Source organism: Rhagoletis zephyria, unplaced genomic scaffold (assembly GCF_001687245.7).
Source record: "Rhagoletis zephyria isolate East Lansing unplaced genomic scaffold, Rhagoletis_zephyria_1.1 Rzeph_scaffold_00588, whole genome shotgun sequence".
Taxonomy (NCBI): domain Eukaryota; kingdom Metazoa; phylum Arthropoda; class Insecta; order Diptera; family Tephritidae; genus Rhagoletis; species Rhagoletis zephyria.
Genome location: NW_016157672.1, coordinates 123,681 through 139,601, shown reverse-complemented (window position 1 = coordinate 139,601; position 15,921 = coordinate 123,681). Strand labels below are relative to the sequence as shown.

Below are 15,921 nucleotides of genomic sequence, written 5' to 3'. Positions count from 1 at the left end.
TGTTATGGAGATTTATTTTATAAGAGCCGTACTGACAGAATAAATTTCATTAAATGGAAAAGGGAGAGCCGGGTTCGGCCTTATAATCTAAAGCTCTCTTGAGGCATTTGCTACAGTAATGAGAAGTGGTATTTTATCATGGCCAGGTTACTAAATTTGAGTTTGAAATATTAGAACCCGCCGTGGCACCTCCAAGAAGGTTACACGTTCACGCGTCGTATACCTGGAACCATTTTAAGGTAAACTTAGAGGGATTGATATAATTAAACTTTTTTAACAGGTGGCAACTCCTCCAAAAAATTAGCCTGTTTTCCACTGCAGGTCATAAGCTATCTGCTTGCAAAATTTCATGCAAATCCATTCAGTCGTTTCCGTGTATTAATTTAATGAAACTTTTTTAACAGGTGGCAACTCTTAAGAAAAGTAGCCTATTTTCCAATCTAGGTCATAAGCTATCTGTGTGCAAATTTTCATGCAAATCCATTCAGTCGTTCCCGCATATTAAAAAAATGAAACTTTTTTAACAGGCGGCAACTCTTAAAAAAATAGCCTATTAACCAATCTGGCCCATAAGCTATCTGCGTACAAAATTTCATGGAAATCCGTGCAGTCGTTTCAGCGTGATGATTTCCCAAACATCCAAACATACAAACTTTCACATTTATAATATTTATAAGATTATAAGATAACTAAAAATCGCCAAATGACGCTTACGAAAATATGTAGTATATTGCATTTTATTATTACATAAAATGGTTTTGTTTTTGCTAATAGTTATATCCGTTAGGGCAAAACACACTGAATAAATAAATGATAGTTTGGGAAGATTTTCTTCATTGACGTCACCAGCTTCTAACCACTTATATGGGCAAATCTAAAAAATAGGTACACTTATAAAAAAAGGTTTTAATTTTTAAATTTGTGAGCACACCTATGTTTTATATATCATTTTATTTTTAATCTCCTAATAAATCAATTAATATAAGTGTAATTCATTTTCATCAAGTGATTCAAAAGTTAGACGAGGAATAAACATGAAATAGGAAACAAAAGAATAAGCTGGGTTCAAATTACGCTGTTCAAGTTGTAAACTTTGAGCAAAGATTTTGAAAGTCGTACTCACTTAATAAGGACGTTCTAAATTCAATGGCATGACCTGTTTTATCAGATTGGCTCCGGTTTTCGAGATAACGGTGTTTAATTGTATGGGAACTAGATGTTTTAGTGAACCGATTTCGATGATTTTATGGAATAGTCAAGGTAATATTAAAAAACGGTTATGTGCAAAATTTTAGTAAAATATCTTCAAAACTCAGGGACTTTTTTATAAAATAGTTAAAATTTAAGCAAAGTTTCAAGTACCGCTATCTCGAAAAGTGGAGCCAATAGGGCAAAACTGAGGACGCCATTAAATTTAGAAGGGTCCAATTGTCGAAAAAAAAGTTGCTTTGATACCACTCTCGAAATATTCTGACTAAAAGAAAGAGCATCATTAAAAGTAATATATCAGGGTTTTTACGCACTTCTAGAGAAAAATTTTTTGAAGCATTTTACAGGTAAATGTAATTTTAAAAGGACTAGCAGTTACAGAAAGATTTAGATCGTTTCGACGTCTTTTCCAAATGTGCTTTCAATTAGGTTGTTTTTGGAATAAAAATTACGATCAAGATCGCAGAATATTTTATCTTTAAAAGTTAGTTTATTCTGAAAGCATACCTCTTGCTAAGGTATCAAATTATTTGTAATTGTTTGTAGAATACAATACATACTTAAAAAGTTCTTAAAATTAAATGCTTCAAAACCTATACGCGATAAACCGAAAATTTTGAAATTTGTGAATGTGGAGTTACAGACTTTGAGTTACTTGCCATTTCGTTATTTTTTAATGCACACTTTTCTTACCTACTACATATGAAGTGTACACATAAGTGCTAAGTGCCCATTTAATTTCAAATCAGAATATGGTGTGCTTCAAAACTTATGACACAATTAATTGTGCCCCTCTTAAAAATTACATAAAAAAATTCACTTGTTTTCATTATTTTTAATAATTATGCAGCAGTTATGCAGCTAATTGATCCAATTTTTTTTTTGAGGCTTCAAGTATACGTCAATGAATTATATCCAAAAGAAACCAGCTTGATTTAGTTTACAACAGTTAAAATAAAGCTAAATAACACAAAGGTTACCTGTTTTTTATATTTGCCCAACATTTTTTTTTGGAAATTCATAAACGCTACATCAAAATATTATTATTTGTGATAAAAAAAGGTACACGTATTTTTTTATTTTGAAAAAAAAGTTTTTTTAGAGGTCGCGCTGGTCGGTTTTTTATAAAAACGCTGATCTTCCCAATTTTTTTTATTGTCATGACATGCTAAAATGCAGCTAGGAATGTTGTTTTTACATATAATTACTCTGGTATTATTGAGGAACATTCCCTTAATTACATACCCGTCTTGGACAGTTAGAATTGACCTGGTTCCCGAAATTATGCTCTCGAAAAGACTAGTAAAATTAAAACGTTGATACTGAACGATTTACGCATTGTAATGGTTTGGAACTTGTTACCAGGGGGTTTCTGGGGTTGCTAATTAAGAATATGAAGTCAGTTTTTCAAAATTCAAAATGGCGGATCTAAAATAGCGATATTTTTAGAAAAATTGCTGGATTTGTTCGAAACCTAACACTCGGGAGTTTTGGGGATCGGTGATTTCGGATATGAAGTCAACTTTTTTAAATTCATAATGGCGGATCCAATATGGCGATCAAATTAAAAAAGGACATAAATTAAAACGTTGATACTGAACGTTTTAAGCATTGTCAAGGGTTTAAACCCGTTTCCAGTGGGTTTCTGGGGTTGCGAGTCTGAATCTGATGTCAGATTTTCAAAATTCCAAATGGCGGATCCAAAATGGCGACCAACTTAGAAAAAAATGATTGGATTTGTTTGAAACTCTTAACCGCAATTTTGTATTTTAAAAATCTGACATCAGATTCGTAATCAGCAACCCCAGAAACCCACTGGAAACGAGTTACAATCCTTGACAATACTTAAAAAGTTCAGTTCAAATGTTTTAATTTTAGTAATTTCTTTTTAAATTTGATCGCCATATCGGATCGGCTATTTTGAATTAAAAAAATTGACTTCAGATTCGTAATAAGCGGCCCCAAAAACTACCTGATTTTGGGTTTCGAACAAATGCAATCATTTTTTAAAAAATGTATCGCCATTTTGAATCCGCCATTTTGAATCTTGAAAAACTGACTTTAGATTCTTAATTACCAACCCTAAAAACTCCTGGTAACAATTTCCAACTCATGACAATGCGTAAATCGTTCAGTATCAACGTTTTATGTTTTTTAGTAGTATCTTTTCGAGAGCACATTTTCGGGAACTAGGCCCATTTTAACTGTCCAGGAGAGGTGTGTAATTAAGGGAATGTTCCTCAGCTGCATTTTAACATGTCAAGAAAAAAAAAAATGAGAACATCAAAGTTTTTATAAAAAAACTGACCAGCGCGACCTCTAAGAAAACTTTTTTTCAAAATGAAAAAACACGTTCATCTTTTTTTATCACAAATAACAATAATTTGAGGTAGCGTTTATCAATTTCCAAAAAAAAAATCTGTTTGAACCACTCTAGTACATATCGAGCCCTTACCGCCAAAATAACGTAAGCGACATTTTTTTCAAAATTTTCTTTTTGATGCAGAAATGATCTAGATACTCTAGGAATATTTCTGCATCAAACAGAAATTTTTGAAAAAAATGTCGCTTACGTTATTTTGGCGGTTAGGGCTCGATATGCATATCTTTTGTTTGAAATTTTTCAAAAGGCAGTCAAAAAATTAATTTATTTATTGTATCTGGTAGCTTGATTTCGATGAAAATGTCATAATGCAAGCAAAAGTCAAATGGCTAACATGGCGACCAAAATCATTGAGTGAAACTACCTTCCACAGTATACAGTAATCCAGATAGGCAAAACAAAAAATGTAAATATGCTTATTTGACAATTTATTTGAATGTATTGGTTGATATTTTTTCACAGTTGTCGTTTTCTTTAACCCAAATGAAATCCAATTTCAATATTTTCTTATAGTGGAAAATATTTTCAAGTCACATAAAATAAAACAACGAGAAAAACAAAATTCCGAGCAAATCAGGCTTGCAGCGTAAGCGATTATAACCGGATGCAGTTCCTACATAAGTCATATCTGGTTTCAAACACAACTTTGAGTGAATAATGGTGGGCTGATTTTGGAAAATGGACCCATAAATTAGGGGGTAAAACAATTATTACTTAGCTTAAAGGTAGAACTCTCTAATTTTCAAATATACCACTCTTATAGTGGAGACCTCCAAAGTTTTTATGAAATATGTACCCAAAGTTATATATCGACGCTCGAACTAATGCAGGAAAGGTTTATGCAGATAAGCAAGGCCGTTTTTTCAACGGTATAAAATGTATATACACATATTCTTACATACATATTTATCAAAATATTCAGAATGACGAAATGAATTGGTTCAGTCCTGTCTGTTTGTAAACACGCCAACTCGAACAAAATTTAGATATTTTAACGAAAGTAGGTGCCGAAGCTGCCTTTGGTATAACGTAGGTTAGTATTAAATTTTGGTGAAATCTGTCTATAACCACGACCACCTCCCATGTAGTAATCAACAATATTTTTGTTTTATTGTTTTTTTTTTTAATGAATTTCGCTGTTAAAATTTACATTTCAAATATATCAACAAACATTGGGGGGTACTTTTGCACCAGTCATTGCCTATGGGTTAATGACAAAATAATCCTATACATGCACAATATCTCATGTATTAATTTTCAAATAAGCATATTGTCAATGGCTGGTTTACTGTATACTGTGCTACCTTCTTTTTTGTCTCATGGGTGTACGTGGCGTATTTGGCACAGAACCTGTTATTTTTTAAATTTTTCTTCTGTTAAAGTTTGATTTTTTCATTTTTTTACTAAAAAATAAAAAAAAATGGAATGATTAATTAATTTGTCAGAAACTATCTATTGGTTTTTTTCGTTCTTGGTTGCGGTTGAGTACAGACGTGTTCTTTTTTCGTTCCATAAAAAATCATATTTATCGTGTAACTAATAATACTTAACCATCGAAAGACCCACTAAACTATTATTGGAGTTTTGTGTCGTCGCGAACTGCCCTCAGCCGTATAAAAAATTAAACCGTGTTCGCGAAAAATACCTAAATAAACAATAAGACATTGTGTGCATAAAAATAATTAAATTATTGTTTACATACAAAACGGTAGTTAAGTGAGAGATGAGTGTCGAGGGCACTCCCCTAAAGGAGCGCAGGCACTCAATGCAAAGCGCAAACAAAAGAAATGCATATTTCACAATTACTGCATACAGCTCAAAAAGCAAAACCAGCAACTACAACGCTAAAGAAAACTCTTATACTGCTAACACACCATCACAAACAGCAGATGCAGCCAAGCAAAGAGCATCTTCTTTGCTCTCCAGCAGTGATCAATGCGGACAACAACGCAGCTGCCGATACTAATAGCCCAGTTATGCATACTTAGCTTAGCATGAGAGTTGTCACATAAGAATCTGTTAAACGGACTTTACAACAAACACACAACAAACAAAGAAGAAAAACAAGCAAAAAATGCTACTATTCAGACTGGGTTAGATCGCTACATATTAAAAAAGCGAAAGCGCACACCCGAAAAAAATGGAAAACAAAGCCCAAAAAATAAAATGTTGAAAGTAGTCACTTCAGGTACTTCTACATCGCCGGCGAATAATCGTTTTAGTATTCTCGATGATATAAATAATGATTCTAACCAACAGGTAGTTAAAAAATACAAGCCTCCACCTATTTATCCACGAGAACAAAGTTCTAATGCTCTGGTAGATACTCTCTTAAAACTAGTAGGGAAAAATAGTTTTCATGTGGTTCCTATTAAAAAGGGTAATATATACGAAGTGAAAATACAGGCTCAAAACGAAGATATTTTTCATTTTTTTTCATTTACCAATGAGTTTGATTAGTGTGAGAAATCTTATTACACCTATCAACTTAAAAGTAGTCGAGGACTAGAAGTTGTCATAAAAGGCATCGAGTCCAGTGTGAACTCACAGGAGACAGAAAATGCTCTTAGGGAAGAAGGTTTTAAGGTGCGAAATGTTTTCAACATCAAAAATAAAGAAAAAATTCCTCAACTGATGTTCAAAATCGAGCTAGATCCTGACTTTCACAATCTGAAGAAAGAGTAAGTGCATTAAATGTATTAATTGCGATATCTTCTACACCGTAAAATCTCCGTAGAAGAACCCCATAAGCGTAGAGGCCCTGTTCAATGTCATAACTGCCAGGAATTTGGTCACACACGTCGCTACTGCACCCCTTACCTGGTGTCTGTGTTATCTGTGGGGATCTACACACTTCCAAAGAATGTGTGAAACCAAAAATGGACCCAAAATCCAAAAAGTGCAGTAACTGCGGTGGAAATCACACTGCTAACTATAGAGGTTGTCCAGTTTATATCTCAATGAAAGAGAAAACAATTCCTAAAAATATTCCTATTACGCAAAACCCCATACCAGAACCCGCTAAGCAAATGTCTGCGCCAATGACTGTTAATAACTTTACTTCATATGCAATGCTCAAAAATACTCCTCCGACACAACCTCTTTTTGGTCAGAATAGTAGTAACCTAGAAGCTACTATAAACAACTTTATGAAAGTTATGCAGGAGCAAATGATGGCAATGCAGAGCATAGTACAAGATTTGATTAAAAATCAAGACATTTCCGCTAGCTAAACCATGAATAATCTAAAAATTTGTTTTTGGAATGCGAACGGGATAACCCAGGATAAAAACGAGTTAGAAAATTTCCTAGAGCGATATTATATAGCGTACACACTAACCAAGATAATATTAGGGTTGCTCATAAATTAACATGTCCGTATAACAAAGGTTTTAAAATTTGTCACTTTAATGCTTGGAGCTTAACAGCAGACAAACTGGATTATTTAAGCCATTTGTTTTCTGAAACTAACATTGATGTGATATGTGTAAAGGCTCTGTTATGCATACTTGGCATTGCATGCACTGCTATACCATTTTTACGTAGAAATCAAAAACCAACAGACTTTTACGTATGTAATGCTGTGCGTTGGGTAACCGCTTACACGCGAAGCTCATTTAACAGATTCCTTATGTGACAACTCTCAAGCAATGCCAAGTATGCATAACGGAGCCTTAACTGAGACGTGGTTCAAAGCCTGTATAGAGTGCTCAACATATGCTCTGGGCGATTTTTCACTGTTAAAGAATGACAGATCTTCTAGTTGCAGAGGTGGCGGCATAGGTATCTACTTTAATCCCAAGCTCAAGTGTAAAGTGTTACATAAGTCAACTTATTCTGATGTTCTTAAGTGTTTGTTTGTAGAATTTAGTGATAATGTGCAGAAATGTCTCTTTAACTATGTTCATGTCCTCGTCTGTGGTGATTTTAATGTAGATATTTTAACAGATAACGCTAAGTCGAAAAATTTATTGAGGAGCTTTCACTCAACTGGCATTACTCTTGTTAATAAATATGCGACACGCTTTGCACCTCAAAAGAAGCCAACCATGTTAGATATATTTGGCGTCAGTGATGTTAATAGCGTAAACCATGTTGACCAATTTCCCTTAATGTTTTTATGATATAATAGTTGCGTTCGATAACAAAATTAGCCAACACCAGCCAACAATCAAAATCAAGAGAGTAAGCGAAAATTCTCTCCCAAAAGAGATGAAAAAGCAAAAAGTAAACGAACAGGAAATTAGCCATTACTTGCAAAAACCGGAAGAAGACACACCCACTTTGACTTTGTTTATGTTTTATTTGTAAACAAACTGAAATTCATGTTGCCTCCATAGGAAAAAAGGAAAGTGAACGTTCAATGTTCGCCAGGAGCATTTCTAGAAGTAAAAACTAGTTGGCGCTATCATAAAGTCACATAGCAGGCAGCCAAATAGCATATAAATACCAAAACTCGGAAAATGCAATTTTGTTTGTTTAGAGAAATTGCAACCATATGTTTTGTGATCATATGTTTTCGTGTTGGATAATTTTTGCTGACTAAAATTTTGCCAGTACAAAATGAACGGTTCTCTTGCATCAAAATGAACGCTTGCTCTCTCAATTTTTGTGTGTTGGATAATTTTTTGTCGTTATCGAACGCCATCCAGTAAAAATTTGGAAAAACTATTACAAATTTTTGACTTGTCGAACGCACCTAATGTTGAGTTCAATTCAGTACAACAAGTAACCAACCTGACATTTAGAGATTTCAAAAATATAAATATGGCTACCTTAATTGACGAAAGTAACTCACTGGACTGGAAGTTCTGTTGGTTCCTTTCAGATGTTGATGAAAAGCTAGATTATTTTACAATGTTGGTAAACAACTTGTTTGACAAGTATGTCCCTCTTCGTACCATTAAAAGAATTGATAATACGAAACCCTGGTCCACTAAAACTATTTTAAACCTTATTAAGCACCGAAACAAAGCTTACAAGTACAAGAACGATGGGATGAATATAAGAATTTACGAAATAAAGCAACTACAAAAATACGCCGGGCTAAAATACTATATCTCAAGAGGAAATTTAATGATAGTGGTTCCACTAAAGATTTATGGAAAAACTTCTAGTCATTAGGAGTCTGCGTAAAAGACAGGAAGACATGTACGATTGACCCCGATGAAACGAATTCATACTTCATTGGAGTAAACAGGCAGCAAACATCTAATTCTCTCTTTAAGATTAACCAAAGTCTTGTCTGTGATCCCGTCATTAAATTTTCGTTTAATACAGCCACTGAAAATGAAGTAATTAACTGCATGTATGCAAATAAAATCGAAAAATCGAATGCTATTGGTGTGGACGGTCTAAGCTTGCGTTTTTTAAAACTTATTCTCCCCTGTGCACTTCCATCACTTACACATAGTTATTATCAATTATGTTTTGACGTCGTCCACATTCCCTAAGCAATGGAAAGTGGCAAATGTCATTCCGACCCCTAAAGACAACCTTGGTGACTCTCCCCAAAGTTATATGCCCATCAGTATTCTTCCAGCTTTATCGAAAGTGGTTGAAAAAGTTATTTCGAAACAGTTACTGTTACATTTAAATAAATATAGCCTCCTATCTGAGTACCAATCTGGTTTTAGGTCTGGGCATAGTTGCGCCACAGCCATACTTCAAGTAATGCCCGGCCTTTGACAGCAAAATGCTCACAATCTTGGTTCTCCTGGACTTCTCTAAAGCGTTCGAAATCCGTGAATCATAATATCTTACTCTTAAAGCTACAACATTATTTTGGATTTGACTCAACGTCAGTAAAGTTAGTAAAAAGCTATCTCTCGATGAGGCAACAAGTTCAGTGTGGCAACCTTATTTCGCAATGCAGTGCTATCTCTTCTGGTGTACCTCAGTGTTCAATCCTAGGTCCCATATTGTTCACAGTTTTTATCAACGATATTGTAAATTGCTGTCAAAACGCATCTATACACTTGTATGCTGACGATACGCAGATCTACCTTTCGCGTCGCTTGGTTTTGGTGAGGATTTGGTGTGCAGACTTAATGAAGACCTCAAAAAATTATCAATCTGGTCAAAAGCAAATGGCCTTTGTTTAAATGCAGCAAAAACTCAGGTCTTGCAAATATCACATGATTCTTTCGATCTCAGTGAATTATCCCCTTTAGTGCTGGATGAAACGCAAATCACATTTCAATCGGTTGTGACGAACTTAGGCTATAAAATGAACTCTCGGCTGACTTGCACAAATCACATCAGCTTTAGCATTACTAAAATTTACTATGTATTAAGGAATTTGTGGCATAGTTGCTATTGTCTACCAGTTCACGTAAAACTAAAACTTGTAAAAACATTCATCGTTCCTCTAATCTCCTATTCTGAGCTAGTATATGGAAATCTCGACCATGAATCTAGAGCTAAATTAAACCTTGCTTTGAATAATGCAGCGAGATTCATATGATCATATTTCGAAAGTATGATCATACTTCGACAAGCACAGAAAGTATTCGAGGCTTCAAGGCTCTGTTATGCATACTTGGCATTGCTTGAGAGTTGTCACATAAGGAATCTGTTAAATGAGCTTCGCGTGTGAGCGGTTACCCAACGCACAGCATTACATACGTTGTTGGTTTTTGATTTCTACGTAAAAATGGTATAGCAGTGCATGCAATGCCAAGTATGCATAACAGAGCCTTCAGATTAGAAAATTACCTTAAGGTGCGAAATATTCTATTTCTATTTAAAATAATTAAATATCGTAAACCCGGCTATCTGTTTGATAAACTCAAATTTGTTGTATCATCTCGCACTAACAACATTGTCGTACCAAAATATATAACTTTAACGGCATCTAGATTATTCTTCGTTAGTGGTGTCAGACTATGGAATTCATTACCAATATCAATTAAATGTATCAAATCGGATAGATGATTTAAGATGGCAGACTTTTTCTTGTAGTTACCTATTTATATGCTCTTCTCTATCCTCTCTGTTTTATCTTTTTCACTAACTATTTATTATCTGTTACTCTTCTCTAATAACTGGATAAGTCCTAGACTTTGAGCTTAGTTTAAGATACAAACCTGTAATTTATAATGTAAATATGTACAAAGAAAAGACTACGTCTTACTGTACTAATAATAATAAAAAAATTAATAAATTATAAAAAAAAAGTATAAACAGGAGCTGAATGCGTGTACAAAGGAATTACGTATTTTGTTGCAGGCGTAAAAAGGAAGAAGTCCGCAGTCGATCCTTCAGTCCTTGTCTGCTTCGAAACAGACTGACTACTCACTTTGGCGAACACCGAAGCAGCGTTGCCAGGTTGACGTTTTTAACGTCATTTGGACGTTTTTTGTATCCCGTTGACGTTTGGACGTTTTTTGTGTAAAAAATGAAGTTTTTTAACTTCCCAGTAATTTTTCTTTTTGACGGTAGGGGGTCTTGTAAGTAGAACTGATTTTGAATTACTTTCTTAAAAAATCTTTACAAGCTTTGTGTTTTGCAGCAGTTGCTTCAAAAGATATTTATTCTTTGGACACAGATGACTTAAATATGATGCAAACCAAGCGTACGCGCATTTTTTTTTTGATCTTGGACTAAGGATCCCGTGTTCAAAGGCTGCTTGTGTAAACACTTGAGGTTACGAGGCTTATTGTTATGTTTGCAATAGGCACATTAAAGGCCAAATCAGGAAAAGCTGATCTATTGCAACACGCACGCTCGCAAAAGCATCAAAAAAGCTGTAGCAGCATAAAAAGTCAGGAAAAACTAGGCGACTTTTTTAAGACTTCATTGAAAATGTAAAGAACGCAAAAAAGGCTGAATTATTGCTATGCTCCTTCTTAACAGAACGTAATTTAGCTTTTTCGACAACCGACCCCCTAACCAAATGCATACAAGAAAAAAATATATATATTAAAAATCAACGCGGTTATTTAGCCCATTCCAACTTGCACATTATTGCCCTGAAATTTAATGAGCTATCAAACTGCATACTCAAAAAAATTCTAAAAAATCTGAATTAAAAGTTTAAAATCTAGCTGAAACTTTACAGATTTTTTATAACTTTTGCACACAGTTTGAAATGTGGATTTATATTTTGTTTGTTATATAATGAGCTTGGCTTTTATGAAAAAATAATAAACATTAAATAAACAAAAGAGAAACAGCCAAAATCGATCGAAATGTTGTTGACTTAATCAGCTGGTCACAAGTATATGTATAAAATGATTTTTACAAGCTTTTATTTAACTTCACTTGTATGTATGTATGTATGTATGTATGTATGTCCTGGAACTTTGCAGTCAATATTTAACAAACTTCCCGATGAGCTACAGACTTGAAACTTCAAACTTAGCTCAGAACTCGAGGACAATACAATTTAAAAGATGTTTTAATCCGCTAGGTGGCGCAGGAGTCGAGATATTTGTAAAACCCGCATTTATGGTCTGATTTGGTTCGTATTTAGAACATTTATTACGTATAAGAAAAGAAATTAATCCGAAAAAAATTTTGCCGATAGGTGGCGCAGGAGTCGAGATATTTGGAAAACCCGTATTTATGATCCGATGTGGTTCATATTTAGAACATATATGACTTATATGAAAATAAATAAATCCACAAAAAATTTTGCCGACAGGTGGCGCAGGAGTCGAGATATTTGGAAAACCCGTATTTATGATCCGATTAAGTTCACATTTAGAATGCATATTGCTTACATGAAAAGAAATAACTACACAAAAAATTTTGGCAGTTATGTGGCGCGTGAGTCTATATAATTAAAAATTCGGCATCTGTGCTCAAATTTGGTTTATATTCAGAATAGGTGTATTATCTATTTAAATTGAAATATATTGAAAATTTTGTTTGTTAAGTCAAATTTAGTATAATATTAACTGCAAGATTTCAAAAGACTAAAAAGTAGAAAATAATATTATAGTTAAAAAAACTAAAAACACGCTTTTATTACAAAAAGAACTAAAAAGTATAAAATAATTTGTAGATATAGCGATTCCGTTTAGGAGGAATAGGAAGTTCCCTAACCTGATTTAATTTAACTGTTTTAAGTTAGCTAAAAATATGATTAAAGTGATTGATCCGTAGTTATAGTCAAAATAAAGTGCACTGTAAAGTTTGTTGCAGTTTTTTTACAGACACCCCATTGAAAGTTATGCCAAAAAGCTGCAACTAACTTTACAGTGCACTTTATTTTGACTATAACTACGGATCAATCACTTTAATCATATTTTTAGCTAACTTAAAACAGTTAAATTAAATCAGGTTAGGGAACTTCCTATTCTTCTTAAACGGAATCGCTATATCTACAAATTATTTTATACTTTTTAGTTCTTTTTGTAATAAAAGCGTGTTTTTAGTTTTTTTAACTATAATATTATTATATTAACGATCTCAAACCAGTTTACAATGAATTTTAAATGTGCTCTGTCGAAATGACATTTTAATATACATACCTTACGTACATATCTCTGTACCTTTGTATGCAAAAAAGATTAATAAGAACAATTTTTTGTACATTCATTTGAAAAAGACGTTTTTGGGTAGGAAATGACGTTTTTTCAGACCAAGAGGGACGTTTTCTCATGCCGAAGACCTGGCAACACTGCACTGAAGCATGCAAAGAGGCCCGTTCTTCGAGAAGCACCATTACGTACTCAGAACGGAAGCAGAGCGAGGAATGATGAGGATAAAGCAAACGCTTTCGCCTGTCATCTTTCATAAGTCTTTAGACCCAATGAGGCTCTCATCCTTCATATATTTTTAAAACCCCCCAGTAGCCTTACCACAAATCCGCTTCAGGTTTAAAGGAAAGATTTAATTAACACCATTGTTCATGATATTCAGAAGAATAACAAACAACAACAAACAAACTGCCGTACATTTTTTGTTACATGTTTTTTAATAACATGCTTAAGTTGGGGCACTTCCCCGGAAATAATAATGGTGCCAAAGCCAGACAAAGATCCGACGGTATGAAGTTCATATCGGCCGATTAGCTTGATTTCTGTATTTTCCAAAATATTTGAAAAACTTCTATTGAAAAAAATACAACCTTCACTAACAAGCAACCAAATAATACCACATCAGTTTGGTTTTCGTGAAAAACATGGCACTGTAAAACAAGTTCATAGAATTGTTTCTTGTATTAGAAAAGCCTTCGAAGGGAAGCAATACTGCGCCGGTGTATTTTTGGACATCTCTCAAGGTTTTGACAAATTCTGGCATGATGGCCTTATATACAAACAAAAACAAATAACTAAACATTTGCCCAACTAATCTTTTGTATGTGAAGAAAAAATAAAATAAAAAAACCTTGGTAAAAATGCGTTTAACTGATATGGACTGACTTTAATTTAATAAATCAAATATTTACCTTTAATAAGTCTTGAACGGATCCTTTTTCAAAATTATTCAACATCGTCTGGATTTTATCTGCTGGCACTCGGTGTTTATTTTTAAGAGCAAGTTTATACGCAGAATTTTTCCAAGACGTTCTAGGCTCTAGAATCTCAATGGCATAACCATTCTCCACTGCTATTTTCACATACACTAACATCTCCCATAACTTTATATTGGTATTATCAATAAAAATTGGACTCCAACCCGCTTGTGCGTGTTCTGCAACCCGGCGTTGATTAAATTCATGAGCTTGATCTAATAAGTTCGCATGCCATTTGTATCGATTAGAATTGTTATAAAAGAAGTCATCGGAACTAAAAATAAAATCTCTTAACATATACTGATCGTTGAGTTCTACGTGTTGTTCTACGATATTTTTCGCCAAGCATGATTTGCCACTTCCAGGAGCTCCACGCAAAAGAATCATAACTTTAGAGCCATCTGATATTAATCTTGAAATTCGCTGCTCTACAAATGAACTTCCAGAAGAATTGTTTTGATTGTTATTAATCCCCGATAAATACGTATATCCGTCCGAGGCGGGTCGCTTTTGAACTGTGTCCTTTATTGCAGCTCTTTCGCCCACCGATATATTTTGCTTTGGAATAGCTCCACTTCCCAATTTCCTGTCGTCTTGGTTATTGGCCTTTATCAAGAAGTCTATGCAGCGCTCAACTGTGATTAAAAATTATATTGTAATTAGAAATTTATAAGCCAGGAATGTTTGGCTATTTACCATTCCATGAATGTGATTCACAGAGTCTTCGTAGTTGATCGCAGGGGACACAATTAAAAATATCGGTCAATTGTTTTAAAATATTCTGTTTTTCTTCTTCACTTAATTGCGCCGTTTTCGATATATAATATGGGCTTTGCATTTTTTATCAAATTCCCTCCAGAACTTCAGCTACAATCTTGATAACAAAATCATCCATGAACGAAAGACACAAGTCACGCCTTCCCGAAAGAAAGAAAAAAGTTGCTGAAATCTCGACGCCATCTTTGTTGTAAGAAGTAAACAACGAAGAGAACAAAACAAAACCACGTAATTGTTGAACAAATGAATAATCATTTTTATTATGCAAATTCTTCTATAAATCATGTCGTTGTGTTAAATTATTCTCTACGTTATGTGTGCACACGTTGTCACAAGCGAAAATTAAGAAAATTGCAGTAAAAAGCCACCACCAAATTGTAAACAACGAACAAATGTAAACAAACGGCTAATGTCAAAGTCGCCCAACTTTTTTCCTAAATGCGATTATAACGGGCTACTAAGACGGAGGCGTGATCTTGTATTTTCGGTTCAAGAAAATCATCAGCACAGTATAGACAGTAACCAACCTTTTTGGGTTGTTGTTGTAGTTATATTCACTCCTGAGGAAGGCACGGGGTTGTGTGCTGCTATTTAATGGCCTTCTTCAGACTTTTTCTAAGATTTCAGGGTTGTGTGCTGTATTATTATTAGATAAATAAATTTAAGTATTTGTCAAATCGTGATTTTATTAAAAGAAAATTATAAATGGTGTTGAAAAACCAAACAAACACTCGTGCGAAAGCTCTATTTTTGGGTATTGTTAAAATTTATACATGGCGTACTTATTCTTTTGTGGACTTTATGTTACTTGAGAATTTAGACAACGTGCGAGCTGCCAAGTTCTGTTATCATTATAATTAACACAAGATTTTCCGAGTGGTTGCCTTTCAATAAAAAGAATAAACAAATATTCGCAAATAAATTGGGTTTATTTTATAACTGACAACTTAACTACGCTTTTTGTTCTTTTCTCCATTTTAATTTTGACTTCTTATTACCGCCAACAACTTTATGTGTATACATATTTACAAGCTGTCAAAATTTTGCGTAGCCCCACGAGCTAGGTAAAAACTATGGCATTCGTATT

General features: G+C 33.9%; 1 protein-coding gene across 1 annotated transcript in view; it reads right to left on the bottom strand.

Annotated features, from left to right (window-relative positions):
- Nucleotides 1-15,016, bottom strand: part of LOC108360572 (uncharacterized) — a 96,548-nt gene extending 81,532 nt beyond the window's left edge. Inside the window, exons 1-2 of the mRNA XM_017612917.1 lie at nucleotides 14,754-15,016; nucleotides 13,992-14,692 (exon numbers count right to left, since the gene is read on the bottom strand). Of these exons, the coding sequence (XP_017468406.1) occupies nucleotides 13,992-14,692; nucleotides 14,754-14,895 (843 nt within the window). The 5' untranslated portion in view covers nucleotides 14,896-15,016. The remainder of the gene's footprint in view (nucleotides 1-13,991; nucleotides 14,693-14,753) is intronic.
- Nucleotides 15,017-15,921: the final 905 nt, after the last annotated feature.